The sequence below is a fragment of the Canis lupus genome, chromosome 15, assembly GCF_011100685.1.
Source record: "Canis lupus familiaris isolate Mischka breed German Shepherd chromosome 15, alternate assembly UU_Cfam_GSD_1.0, whole genome shotgun sequence".
In the NCBI taxonomy this organism is placed as follows: domain Eukaryota; kingdom Metazoa; phylum Chordata; class Mammalia; order Carnivora; family Canidae; genus Canis; species Canis lupus.
The window spans coordinates 7,032,401-7,046,731 of NC_049236.1; the positions used below are offsets into that span (position 1 = coordinate 7,032,401).

General features: G+C 42.6%; 2 protein-coding genes and 1 long non-coding RNA gene across 7 annotated transcripts in view; 2 read left to right on the forward strand and 1 right to left on the reverse strand.

The window, feature by feature from the left end:
• Positions 1 to 365: 365 nt before the first annotated feature.
• On the reverse strand, positions 366 to 3,280 carry LOC119869284. Its single transcript, XR_005370186.1, has 3 exons — positions 2,979 to 3,280; positions 2,402 to 2,516; positions 366 to 1,618 (listed from the first exon to the last, which is right to left on the reverse strand). It is a non-coding gene; the product is annotated as an uncharacterized LOC119869284 (long non-coding RNA).
• Positions 3,108 to 14,331, forward strand: part of ZMYM6 (zinc finger MYM-type containing 6) — a 41,232-nt gene continuing 30,008 nt past the window's right edge. For 2 of the 5 annotated variants that reach the window (XM_038557961.1, XM_038557962.1), the window contains exons 1-2: positions 3,401 to 3,610; positions 5,350 to 5,516. In XM_038557961.1, coding sequence (XP_038413889.1) covers positions 5,424 to 5,516 — 93 coding nt within the window. In that variant the 5' untranslated portion in view covers positions 3,401 to 3,610; positions 5,350 to 5,423. Of the gene's footprint in view, positions 3,275 to 3,400; positions 3,611 to 5,349; positions 5,517 to 14,331 lie in introns of those variants that run through there. The other 3 variants (XM_038557959.1, XM_038557958.1, XM_038557960.1) reach the window with 3 other exon arrangements.
• LOC111090138 (cuticle collagen 34-like) lies at positions 3,495 to 4,140 on the forward strand. The gene is made up of 2 exons (XM_038557632.1): positions 3,495 to 3,500; positions 3,559 to 4,140. Exons 1-2 carry the CDS (start codon positions 3,495 to 3,497, stop codon positions 4,138 to 4,140), a joined length of 588 nt encoding a protein of 195 aa, XP_038413560.1.

Below are 14,331 nucleotides of genomic sequence, written 5' to 3' on the forward strand. Positions count from 1 at the left end.
TCTCTCTCTCTCTCTCGCTCTCTCTCTCTGTGACTATCATAAATAAATAAAAATTAAAAAAAATTAAAAAAAAATAAATAAGTGGGTAAATCTTTTTTAAAAAACTATTAAATATCAAAGATCTAGGATAAATCTAAAAAAGATGTGCCATCTCTATACTTAAAAACTATAGGGGATCCCTGGATGGCTTAGCAGTTTAGCACCTGCCTGCGGTCCAGGGTGTGATCCTGGAGTCCCGGGATTGAGTCCCACATCAGGGTCCCTGCAGGAGCCTGCTTCTCCCTCTGCCTGTATCTCTGTCTCTCTCTGTGTGTCTCTCATGAATAAATAAATAAAATCTTAAAAAAAAAAAAAAAACTACAAACCATCATCAAGAGAAATTACAGAAATAAATGGAGAGATATACTATTTTCATGGATTGGAAGATTCAATCATATTAGTTTCCTAGGCCTGCTGTAAGAAAGTGCTACAAACAGAAATTTATTGTCTTACAGTTCTGTAGGCTTGATGTCTAAAATTATGGTATCAGCAGAGCCTTCTTCTCTCTGAAATCCAGATGGGAGACTCCTTCCTTGTCTCTTCTAGCTTTTGTTTGTTTACCATTAATCCTTGCCATTCCTTGGTTTGCAGCTGTAAGTACTGCACTTTCTGCCTCAATTATCTTCTGGTGTTCTTTCCCCAAGTGTCAGTCTCTATGTCTCCTCTTCTTATAAGGACATGAGTTATATTGGATTATTAAGGGTCAATCCTACTTTAATATGACCAGCTACTCTAATTATTAAGGGTCAATCCTACTCTAATTACATCTACAACAATGCTATTTTCACATAAAGTCATATTCTGAGGTCACCATATCTTTTTGGGGGACTCAATTCAACACAATGAATAACAAATGCCAATTCTCCAAAACAAGTCTATAGCTTCAGTGCTATACTAACCAAAATTCTGGGTGAGTTTAAAACATATATGGAAAATTTGGTCACATTTGGCACCCAGTGCAATACTAACCAAAATTCTGGGGGAGTTTAAAACATATATGGAAAATTTGGTCACATTTGGCAAGCAGATTCTAAAATTTATATGGGGGTGCCTGGCTGGCTCAGTCAGAGGACTCTTTGATCTTGGAGTTCTGAGTTTGAGCCTCACATTGGGTGTAGAGATTATTTAAAAATAAAATCCTTAAAAAATAACATTTATATGGATATACAAAGGACCAAGAAAAGCCAAAACAATTTTGAAGATCATAATGGGAAGGAAGACTTTTTTTCTACCAGACATCAAGATTTCCTGTAAAGCTGTTACAGAAATTAAGACAATGTGACATTTCCACAAAGAGAGACAAAATGAATAGATTGCATAGTCCTGAAACAAATCCACACATTTATAGATAACTTGTTTATGCAAGGGTGACAGTGCAGAGCAATAGGGGAAAGGACAAACTTTCAAAAATAGTTCTTAGTCGGGCAGCCCGGGTGGCTCAGCGGTTTAGCGCCACCTTCAGCCCAGGGCGTGACCCTGGGGTCCTGGGATGGAGTCCCACGTTGGGCTCCTGCATGGAGCCTGCTTCTCCTTCTGCCCGTGTCTCTGCCTCTCTCTCTCATGATTAAATAAATAAGATCTTTAAAAAAATAGTTCTTAGTCAATTTAACATTTACGTGTAAAAAATGAAACCTGACTTACCTCACACCATACACAAAACTCAACTTCAAGTGGATTGCAGAGCTAGATGAGGACAAAGTAATAACAATCCTAACAATTAATCAGCACTGTTGGTAGGAAAATATTTCTTAACAGGACACAAGAAGCACCACCCATAAAGGTCTTTTATGTTCGTTAAAGACGCCAACCAGTAATCAAGTGGAAATGCTGGCTGCTGAGTGGGAGAAGATCTTTACATGGCATACATTATCTCAACAAAGGACTCATATCTAGAATACATAATAAAATGTCCATAATAAAATGTCCATAATAAAATGACAGACAACCCCATAATAAAATGACAGACAATGTCCATAATAAAATGACAGACAACCCCATACAAAAGTGGATGAGACTCTTAAATAGGCACTTTATAAAAGAGAATGTCCAGGTATCGAGAAACATAAAAAAAATGGCTCAACCCTATTAGACATCTGGGAAATCCACATTAAAACCACAATGAGGGGCACCTGGTTGGCTCGGCTATTGAAGAGAGAGACTCTTGACACCCAGGTGCTGATTTTGGGCCCCATGTTGGTGGCGGAGATTAATTAAAAATAAAATCTTAAAAAAAACCCAAAAGCCAAAAAACAAATCACCCCAAATCCAAAGAAACAAACTCCACAATGAGATACCACTATCCCTCGCCCCCCCCCCCCCCCCCCGAAAGGTTAAACTTGAAAAGATGTACAGTGGTGCTTACAGGTGAGGATGGGGCAGCTGGGTCTCTCACCGATGGCTGGTGGGGGCGCGGAATTGCTTGGCATCATCCCCTTAAGTCTCATACGTACGTAACAAGCAAGGCCTACACCCAGCATCTGTGCAACAAGGGGCAGGAAAGGTCACAGCAGCATAATTGCTAGTCAACTGCAACCTGGAAACAACTCCAAAAAAAAAAAAAAAAAAGAAAGAAACAACTCCAAGGTACATCAACGGCAGACTAATTGTCGCATATTCATAACGCAGAATATTATGCAGCAGTCACCAATCAAAAATAATAATTCTGAATACAAAAAAAAAGCAACAAATCTTGACTTGGACCAAGTTAATCTGTTTACATTTATATGTGAGATAAAAATTTGTACCTCTTGGGGCTGCAGTGAGGACTAAGTGGATTGATGGAGGTCAAGGAGTCATGAGCCCTTGGCTTAACAAATAGCCATTATTTATTCTTACGCTCTCTTAGGAGGCCATCTTTGTGCAAAACTGTGCAGAGTATTTGCAGTGCCCCCAACTTTGTTTTGTCCCCCCTCCCCTCCCCCACAAAGCCTATTTGCTACCTTTTCATCCTCGGGTCTTGGTCTCTTTAAGAAGTCAGCCATCACTGAGGAGAGAGGAATCCTGGGAAGATCTCCTCGGCTCAGGCCCAGAGCATGACGGGAAAAGGAGGGGCGGAGACAGGGCTGCGCATGCGCGGTTGGCCCCGCGTTGCGTTGCGATGGCCCAGGCGGAACAAGTGCAGTAGGAGAGCATCATCCCCGTGCCCGGCGCGCGGAGCTGTGGGTTCGGGCCCCGGCTCCCCACCCCACCCCGCGACCCAGCCGGGGCTCCGCGGGAGCAGGGAGGCGACCCGAAGGTGAGCGCGGCGGCGGCGCGGCGGGGCGGGGCGGCGGGCGCGCCACGTGACGAGGCGGCCCCGGGCGGGGGCGGCGCCGGGAGCGCGGCGGGGACGCGGTGACAGGGGCTTGCGGGGCGCCCGCCCTGCCCGCCCTGCCCGCTCTGCCTGCGGCGGCGGCGGGCGCGGGGCTGGTCGGCGCGGGCGACACTTGCGGAGCGAAGCGGCCCCGGGAGCAGGGATGAGCGCCCGGGGTCGTCGTGACCGTGGCGAGCGGCCCGAAGTCGTCCTCCCGTTCCCCGCAGGTTCCCCCGCCTGGTGCCCATTTGCACGTCCGGCCCGGCGGTAAAGACGAGGGTAAAGACGGCTCTGGGGGCGCCCTGCGGCTCGGGCTGGACGGCCGGGGACCCTGGAGACCCCCGAGACCCCCGAGACCCGGGAGACCCCGGGACCCCCGACACCCTCGAGACCCCGAGACCCCCGAGACCTCGGAGACTCCCGAGACCTTGGGAGACCTCGGGGCCCCGGAGACCTCGGGAGACCCCGGAGACCTCGGGAGACCCCCGAGACCTTGGGAGACCCCGAGACCCCGGAGACCTCGGGAGACCCCCGAGACCCCGGAGATCCCCGAGACCTCGGAGACCCCGACTTCCGAGACCCCGGAGACCCCCGAGACCCCGGAGACCCCTGAGACCCCGAGACTCCGGAGACCCCGAGACTCCCGAAACCTCGGGAGACCCCGAGACCTCGGGACCCTGGAGACCTCGGGAGACCCCCGAGACCCCGGAGACCCTGGGAGACTTACGGGACCCCGGAAACCCCGGGACCCCGGAGACCCCCGAGACCCCGGGACCCTGGAGACCCCCGAGACCCCGGGAGACCCCTGAGACCCCGAACACCCCGCCCGGGAACCCGGGAGACCCCCGAGACCCCGGGACCCCCGATACCCTAGAGATCCCCGAGACCCCGGAGACCCCGGGAAACCGCCCTCCCCCCCAGACCCGGAGACCTCGGAGACCCTGAGACCCTGGAGCCCCCTGGACCCCTGAGATCCCAGGGCCCCGGAGACCCTCGAGACCCCAGAAGGGGCAGGACCGCTTTAGACAGGGGCCTCTCTGGCGTTCACCTGCGAGCCGCATCTGGAGCTAGGCCGTCGTTGGGGCCTGACACGGGGCCCTTGGGGAGGCCCCCAGGAAAGGCCGAGCTCGGGGTGGCGGTGGGGAGCGTGCTGGGCGCCCCGCTGGGAGAAGTAGAAGCTGATCAGTCAGAAACTGTGCTTCTGAGTCCTCTCCTCCAAGTGCTTGATGACTTCTTCCCTCGTCCTGGACAGCCAGCCGGTCTCACCCCCCACCCCCACGGAACTGCAACATTTGATAGAGTGTTTGTAAAGTTACTGGGGACGCGGGGACTACTTCCAGAAGACTTTCCTTGTTTTATTTTACCTTCTATTTTTTATTTTATTTTATTTTATTTTATTTTATTTTATTTTATTTTATTTTACTTTATTTTACTTTATTATTTTATTTTATTTATTTTATTTTATTTATTTCATTTGATTTTATTTCATTTGATTTCGTTTTGTTTTGTTTTATTTATTTCATTTTATTTTATTTTTCATTTTATTTTATTTTTTATTTCATTTCATTTCATTTCATTTCATTTCATTTCATTTCATTTCTTTATTTTACAGAGGGAGTGGGAGGCGCGGGTGGAGGGAGAGGGACTCTTGATCTTAAGCAGGCTCTGCACCCAGCACCCAGCCCGTGGAGTCTGAGCAGGAGGCTCCATCCCAGGATTCTGAGTTCATTGACCTGAACCAAAAGTCAAGAGTTGGGTGCTTAACTGATCGAGCTGCCTGGGTGTCCCCCACCACACCCCCAGAAGACTTTTCTCATGTGAAGATAACTTATTAAAAGAGCAGAAGGCAGGAATGGGGGAGGACAGAATTAGTCCTGGCCCCAGAAGCGTTGTTTTTCAAAGGCTCAACTTTGAAGCCTTGTGCTCAACACAAAGCTTTTAATATAGATAAATGTGAAGGAGAAAAAAAAAAAAAAAAAGAATAAACTCGAGTGCCAATGCTTTATGTTGTATTTTAGGAGTCCATCTGCCCTTTACCAAGAAGAAGTCTATTAGTTTAAGGCTGGGGAATTCCTTTACATAAAAAATTAGAATGAAAGAGCCATTGGATGGTGAATGTGGCAAAGCAATGGCACCGCAGCAGGAGCTTCTGGACAAAATTAAAGAAGAACCTGACAATGCTCAAGTAAGCATTTCATTTAAAAAAAAATTTTTTTTTTATTCTTTTCTACCTGGTGAATTCAGATTTTTAGTTAGGCAATTTCTGACTTGTATGTTGAAACAAACAACCCAAACTTTTTTCCCCCCATTAGATGAGTAAATCAGATTTCTCTTTAAGTGAGAAAAGATCTCAGAAACTGTGTATTTCTTTTTGTAAAAAGTACTACGTATTACCATTTTTCTATACTTGGTACATTTTTTTTTTTTTAATTTCTCTTGTATCTGACAGTAGTTTCCTTTTATTCTGTATCTGTGGTCCGTTCTATTCCAGGAGACTGAGGAGTCAGTTTAATCCCTCTCCTCGTTGAGCTTATAGGTTAGTAAGGGTGATAGACATTATACAAGTAATTGATCAAATGATATATATAATTACAAACTATGACAAGTGCTCTGCAAGAAAAGCCTAAAATGGGGACTCTGACCTAGTTTTGGTTGGGGGCAGAGGTTGGCTAGGGAAGGCTTCCATGAGGGAAGGATGCGAAAGCCGAATTATGAAGAATGAATTGACTAGGCAAAGGCATGGAGAGTGTTTCAGACAGAGCAATCTGTATATAGGGATGCCCTACGTTGCACGGTTCTTTTGAAGAACTGCAAGACCAGTGAGCCTTGGAACAGAAAACATATGCAAATGGTGATGACGGTAATGTTGATCATAACAACAACACTAATAGGTAGTATTTATGTATCAACTTGTATATATTCTATCATAAAGACATATATTATAAATATTAACTTACTGATATTTATATGTGCTTAGACTATGCCAGGCACCATTCTCACAACTGCATTATCCCCATGTTACAGATGAGGCAACCAAAGTGCAAAGAAGTCAAGCAGTTTACCAGGGATCACAGCTCATAAGTGGCAGAGTAGATTCAGATCCAGGTAGTTAGACTTCAAAGCCTGTTATCTTGCTTCTAGAATGAGGCTCTGTAGGTTGTTTGAGGCCAGATCATGCAGGACTTTAGGACCTTTTTATGAATTTTGGTCTCTCTGGGAAGACCCCGTGGGAAGAGAGCAATGGGAAGAGATTGCAGGATTTTAAGTGGGAGAGTAAGATAAACATACTCAGAAAGATCATCTAGGTACCCTTAGGGACCCAGCTTGGAAATCTGTGGAGATCAGTATGAAGACATTGGTTATTTGTTTTGGTGAAGAATGATTTTTTTTTTTTTGTTTTTTGTTTTTGCACAGTTCTTTTGCTTGATACTCTTCAGTTACAGCATAAGCAAATCAATGATATTAAAAATATGAATTATAATAACAATAATAAATAATAATGCTAATATTTTATTTCTCATCCCATCTCAAAGGCAATGTTATTCCAGAACAGGGATGCCAAACAGATTTTGTCTCCCTAGAGTGCTGTGCTGAGAAGGCATCTGAGACACTGTGTATAGAATGTGGGGTGGGGATGAGGCGTGGCATCCATGACATTTATTTTCCCCCTAGATACTAAATTCTTACTCTTCTTCCAGAAGTAACCATTTGTGTGCCAAGTTTTTTGGATTCTACCTTTGAAGTATTTTTTTTTTTTTTTACTGTCTCTGCCTTTTCGTTCCTATGTCATTTTTTCTCATTTTAACTTTTATAACAACTTCCTACTCATCCCTTTACCTTCAGTCACTATCCCCAGCAAAACCCTGTGTAATGATGCTATTGTACCTCCACAGATCTGATGCCATCACTACCTTTAAAGACCCAGCCTCCTCATGCATGATGAAGCATGAACTTTGTAGTGTAACCTCCAAACTATCTATGTTTCCAGCCTTTGTTTCTGTCTTCAGTATCATTGGTCATCCTTCTCACCTTTTTGAATCTGTTTACCTGCAAACTATCTGCATTTTATTCGAAGTCATATTCTGTTGAGTTTTGTTTCCTCACCTTTGCACATGCCATTTCTTCTGCCTGTGGTATTCTGAACTAGGCAGTGTGGCAAAAATTTGTCTCCTCTTTAAGACATAGCATACTGGTCACTCTGGTAGAATTAATCTTTTTTTTTTTTTTTTTTTTTTTTTGTATAAAAAAAAAATCACTGCTTTCACTTTTGCTGTGGCATCTCCAGGTCAATGAATTTTGTTTTCATACAGAGTCTGGAAGCCTCGATTCCTAGTGCAATGACTGGCACAAGGTACATGCTTGATAACTGGAATAAAAGAGCCTTTATTTCATGATGAAGAAACTGGGCCTGAAGAAAGAAGGGGCTTCACTAAGGTCCCAAGGCAAAGTTGGGATACAAAACCAGTTTTTAAAAATTCCAGATCCAAGTTTTCTTTCATTATGCCTTGTCTGTAGTATATAAATTTAACAAATATTGTGCTATGAGTTGAATGTTCTTTCTGAATGCCAAAATTGTGATAATGAAAATCTGCCTAACAGCTTACTTTTTTCTTTTTTTTTTTTAAAGATTTTATTTATCTTAGAGAAAGAGAGAGCAGGGGGCAGAGCAGGGGGAGAGGGACAGGCAGACTCCCTGCTGAATGCAGAGCCCAAGACCCTGAGATCATAACCTGAGCCAAAATCAAGTTGGGTGCTTAACTGGCTGAGCCACTCAGGTACCCCAACAGCTTACATTTTAATTTTTTTTTTTTTTTTTACATTTTAAATTTAAGTAGATAGGGACCAACTCAGTTCTCTTTGTAATACTTAATATTTTTTGATATGCAGCCTTCTCCTGCTGCCCCACCACTACTGAAAGTAATGTTCCTAGGAGAATTTTGTAGGTTGCAATGGTGTTAAAATGAAATGATTGGGGATCCCTGGGTGGTTCAGCGGTTTAGCGCCTGCCTTTCGCCCAGGGCACGATCCTGGAGTCCCGGGATCAAGTCCTGTGTCGGGCTCCCGGCATGGAGCCTGCTTCTCCCTCTGCCTGTGTCTCTGTCTCTCTGTCTATCAGGAATAAAGAAATAAATCTTAAAAAAAAAAAAAAAGAAATGATTACCACTAATTTATTATGGAAAAAGTTTTGAGCATTCCTAGATTAGGCTTTTGTGATGCCTTAGGACCTATCTTACTGACATGCACAAAATAAATCTAGATAAAGCTTTGATGCTCACATAGTTCAGAGCTATAGCAGCTGAGGTGGTTGATGCTGAGGTACTGAATGTGCTTCCTGGGAAAGGAGCTTGGTGGTGCTGCTCTCACTTCTTCCTTCTCAGGATTCAGGCTGCCTCTATAACTGCATGCTACAAAACAAAGCTGAAGGCTATTTTCGCTTTTTGCCTTTTCTCATAAAAGCAAAAATCTTCAGTTTTTTTTTTTGGTTAGCGAAAACAGGTGCTAATAATATGTAAATCTTTTGTAAAAGTGAAGTGGCATTACGCAAGCTTTTGAAAAGTGGGGAATACCTCTATTAAGAGTCTTCTGGATTTATTTATTTATTTATTTTTTTTTTTTTTTTTTAAATTTTTATTTATTTATGATAGTCACAGAGAGAGAGAGAGAGAGAGAGAGGCAGAGACACAGGCAGAGGGAGAAGCAGGCTCCATGCACCGGGAGCCCGACGTGGGATTCGATCCCGGGTCTCCAGGATCGCGCCCTGGGCCAAAGGCAGGCGCCAAACCGCTGCGCCACCCAGGGATCCCGTCTTCTGGATTTAAAATTATATTTGAGCTGTCATTTATTCAGTGAGTTTTTATTGCTGCTTATCATAAATTTCATAGCTCTTGTTCAACATTGTTTTAAGTAGTTTAGCTATATTAATCCATTTGATGCACATGACCCTAGGAGTTAAATACTGTTACTCTTCTTGCTTTACACATGAAGATGCTGAGCCACAGATAGTCATTTGTTAAAAGTCACACAACTCATTCAGTGGTTGAGTGAGGGTTTGAATGCAGGCAGTCTGGTTCAAGATCCCAAACCCTTAACCCAGATACTGCGTCTAAGTTGTGTTGGTTATTTTGTTCTCAGAAGAGCTACAAAGATGGAAAGACAGGACCTCTGCTCTCAAGGGAATTGATAGTGTAAGAGATATAGGAAGAAGAGATAATTAGTTATTGAGTGCATCTCATCAAAAGCTATGCTAAGCATGTTTTATGCATTCTCATTTAAATTCTACAACCATATGAGGCAAGTATCTTTACCCCATTATAGAAATGAGGGAACTGAAAAAAAAAAAAAAAAAAACAACAAATGAGAGAAATGAGGAAAGGAGAGGTTGGTAATTTACCAAATTCAAAGGCAGTAACAGCTGGAATAGGCACTGGGGTCAAACTTGTATTCTTTCTGTTGCTTTGTGCCATCTCTGTACAGATACAAAGTCACAGTATTATGTAGTTACTGTAACAGGAAATGTATAGGGTGCATTGGGAGCATAGGAAAAGGAATCCTTAAGTCTAGAGAGGAAGGGAAGTCTTCGTGGGGCAGGTGGCACTTGAGTTGTGTGCCAAGTCATGGAGAGGTGAGAGATTGTGGTAGGTTTAGTGGTTGAGTATTTCAACACAAAAGAGAAGAGAATAGTTTTTTTTTTTTTTAAGATTTTATTTATTTATTTATGAGAAACACAGAGAGAGAGAGGCACAGACACAGGCAGAGGGAGAAGCAGGCTCCACACAGGGAACCTGACATGGGACTCGATCCTGGGACTCTAGGATCACGCCCTGGGCCGAAGGCAGGTGCCAAACCGCTGAGCCACCGAGGGATCCCCTGGATATAGTATTTAGATACGAAAGTTAATCTATCTGTAGGTTTAGTGTTAGATAAAATATAGAATGCCCAGGAAATTTGACTATCAAGTTAAGTGATTTTTTTTTTGAAGATTTATTTATTTAGTTGAGAGAGCAAGAGAAAATGTGAGTATGGGGGAGGGGCAGAAGGAAAGGGAGACAGTCCCAAGCTGACTCCACACTGAACACAGAGCCCAACTCAGGGCTCGATCTCATGACCCAAGATCACAATCTGACCAGAAACCAAGAGTTTCTAACCAACTGCACCACCCAGACGCCCTTTAGCAGTAATTTTTTTTTTTTTTTTTATTTATGGTAGTCAGAGAGAGAGAGAGAGAGAGAGGCAGAGACACAGGCAGAGAGAGAAGCAGGCTCCATGCACCGGGAGCCCGACGTGGGATTCGATCCCGGGTCTCCAGAATCGCGCCCTGGGCCAAAGGCAGGCGCTAAACCGCTGCGCCACCCAGGGATCCCAGTAATTTTTTTTTAAAATATGAGTAGGTTACATGCAATACTTAGGACATACTTACACTAAGAAAGTGTTGTTTATCTGAAATTCAAATTTTGCTAAGCTTTTATATTTTTATTTGCTAAATCTGGTAATCCTATATAGGTGATAGTTGAAGTTATGAATGTGGATGAGATCATTCAGGAAACAAAAGTAGAGAGAAGAGCTCAAGGTAGAAAGCTGGGAAATGGATTAATTTAGGGCTTCACAGTGGCTTCAGGGGATGGCTGGGTGGCTCAGGAGGTTGAGTTTCTGCCTTTGGCTCAGGGCATGATTCTGGGGTCCTGTGAGGAGCCTGCTTCTCTCTCTGCCGGTGTCTCTGCTTCTCTCTCTGTCTCTAACGAATAAAGAAATAAAATCTTAAAAAAAAAAAAAAGAAAGAAAAAGTGTGGGATCCCTGGGTGGCTCAGCTGTTTAGCACCTGCCATTGGCTCAGGGTGTGATCTTGGAGTTCTGGGATCTAGTCCCGCGTCGGGCTCCCTGCATGGAGCCTGCTTCTCCCTCTGCCTGTGTCTTTGCCTCTCTCTCTGTCTCTCATGAATAAAGAAATAAATAAAATCTTTAAAAATAGAAAGTGGCTTCAAGGTGGTCCCCCCAATCAGCAGCCTCAGCATTACCTGAAAATTTGTTAGAAATTTATATTCTTGGACCCTGCTCCATACCTACTGAGTTAGAAACTCTGGGGTTGAAGCCCAACAATTTATGTCTTAACCGGACCTTTAAAGGGCTTCAGATGCCCTTGAATTTTGGAACCATTGACTTTAGGGCTGAATATAAAAGATCAATGAAGGATATGAAGACATAAGTAATGAAATGAAGTATAAGAACCAGAAGACAATGAAATGGAATCATTGACAGTGTCAGATATATCTGAGAAGCCTTGTAAGATAAAACCTAAAAATGTTTATTGCGTTAAGTAGCTGCAAGGTGATTGACTAATTTTACAACAGTTTCAGTTGGGGGAGTGACTGGCTCAGTTGGAAGAGCATGTGAGTCTTGATCTTAGGGTTGTGAGTTCGAGCTCCATATTGGAGATAGAGATTACTTAATTATATAAATAAAATAAAATAAAATAAAATAACCCATTTCAGTTGAAGCAGTAGCCTGACAGCATTGGGCTAGGGAGGGAATCGAAGGAAGTAGAAAAATAATCAGGAGCTTTTTCTCTGGCTGGTTGGAAAGAGAAGAGGGTAGCAGTTCCTTAGGAAATAGGTTCCTTATAAGCAGAGAGGAGAAAAAACTGACATGGAGGTGGTGAGAAGCTGGAGATAACACACCAACGGTATGGCTTGCTGAAAGAAGGGAGAGGGTCCCCAAATGCAAGCACTTTTAGTCATGGTTAAGAAGGTTGCTTTTTCTTATAAGAGGACAGTTTGCTGATCAATTTATAGGCATGGTGAAGGTGGAATCAGAGATTGAGGGATTTCTAGTTTCTTTTTTTCTTGGTGAAATTGAAATATCAGGGAGCAGGAAATTTGCAGGGTTGACTTACTAGTGGTGAAGGGTTGGAACAATTACTTTGTGAATCAAAAGGAACTGATGGGAGATTTAGCCAATATTAGAAAAACATCAGAGATTGAATTAATGATAAGGTAAAGTAGTTTTATATTCTTAGGTGTTCTTTTTGGTAAGTTGAAGGAGGGTGTATATAGATACTTTTAAATTCCTCTTCTTTTTGTAAGTGCCAATAGATAAACATTGTTATTTGAGTATAATGTTTAAGAACTTCCATGAGGAATCATTCACTCAACGAATATTTATTAAGTGCCATAATTATAAAAATAATATTAAAAGCTAGGATTTTTTTGTTGTAAATCATGCTTAACTTTTGATTTATCTGTAAGGTACCATGCTACAGACTGCATTTATTTATTTTTTTTATTTTTATTTTTTTTTATTTTATTTTTTTTTCAGACTGCATTTATATTAAATCATTTATCCCCTCATAATGGGCTTGTGGGTTAGATAATATATTTTATAGACAAGGAAGTTGAAATTAGAAGAGATTAAATATCTTGTTTGAGCCAAGATAACGTTTGTTTCTGACTGCTGTCAGAACCCATAGCCTCCTTTGTTAGGTTATGTTGACTGTGCCAGGTGTTGAGTGTCCAGACGTGGGAAAACAGATATGGTCCCTGTCCTTATTGGGCATGGTCCTTTCAGTCTTGTGTGCATGAGGAAAAGAAGAAAGGTGTTAGACATAACAAATGATCACCCAAATAGGAAATGGCGTGTTGTGACAGGTGCTATGAGTGAAAGGAAATGGGAGACTACAGCTGGGGAACTTCTTTTCCAGGGAGGGCCATGGTTTGAATTCATTATAGTAATTTTTTAAAACAATTATTTATGAGAGAGAAAAAGAGAGCACGTGCACATGAGGGGCGGGGAGGAGGGAGAGGGGCAGACAGGAGTAGAGAGCACCCTAAGCCAACTGCCTGCTGAGTGCGAGCTCGATGCAGGACTTGATCTCATGACCCTGAGCTGAAACCAAGAGTCCAATGCTTAGCTGATTGTGCCACGCAAATGCTCCTGTAGAATTTTTTAAACATTATATTTATACATCTATGAGGGAGATAGCATGGGTTTTGGAATAGACCTGGGTTTGATTCCCCTCTGTATACTTCATGTCTCTGTGACCTTGGCCAGATTACTGAACCATCAATCTTTAAATCACTTCGCTTGTCAATAAAGAAGGGATCATAGTTCCTGCCTGACTGGCCGCAGCAGCTCGTTTGGTGCTATATAGTACACCGTGAGAAGTGGTAAATTAATGGAGTGGTTCCTAGTCTTTGGCATGTAATAGTCCAAAGAAATTTCAAAAGTAACTTTGGGAGCTGACCTATCAGTCATTTATTTTGCTAAGTATAGGGATGTTAAAAATACAACTATTATTTATTATCACCATTATTTCAGAAAAGACTTTTTTTAAACTTTATTTTGAAATATGTATTTTAACACCAAAAAAAAAAAAGGGATGGTTGTCATCTCAGAATAAAGAACAGTCTTTTTCTTTTTTTTTAAATTTTTTATTTATTTATGATAGTCACACAGAGAGAGAGGCAGAGACACAGGCAGAGGGAGAAGCAGGCTCCATGCCGGGAGCCCGACGTGGGATTCGATCCCGGGTCTCCAGGATCGCGCCCTGGTCCAAAGGCAGGCGCTAAACCGCTGCGCCACCCAGGGATCCCGAACAGTCATTTTCAAAATAGATATATGTATTTTTAAAATTTTGTTTTATGATTATATTTTATCTTAAAGCATTTTAAAGAATGTAATTAGGATAAATCTGATTTAGGCTCTGATGATTTTATGTATAATGAACAGATTGCATTGAAAATCTTGTCTTTTCTGCCATTAATAGATATGACAGTTTGTGAATCTGTTGGTTAAAATTACTAATTGGATCCAGTCTCTAAGTCATTCAGATTTAATTTTATTTATTGCTTCCTTATAAACACAGCCTAAAAAAAGGGTAGCGCTCAACATTGAAATAGCTGTGTGTGGCTCCTATATATGAGATTACATTTGAAAAGTGGTTACAAGGGGATCCCTGGGTGGCTCAGTGGTTGAGCGTCTGCCTTCAGCCCAGGTTGTGATCCTGGAGA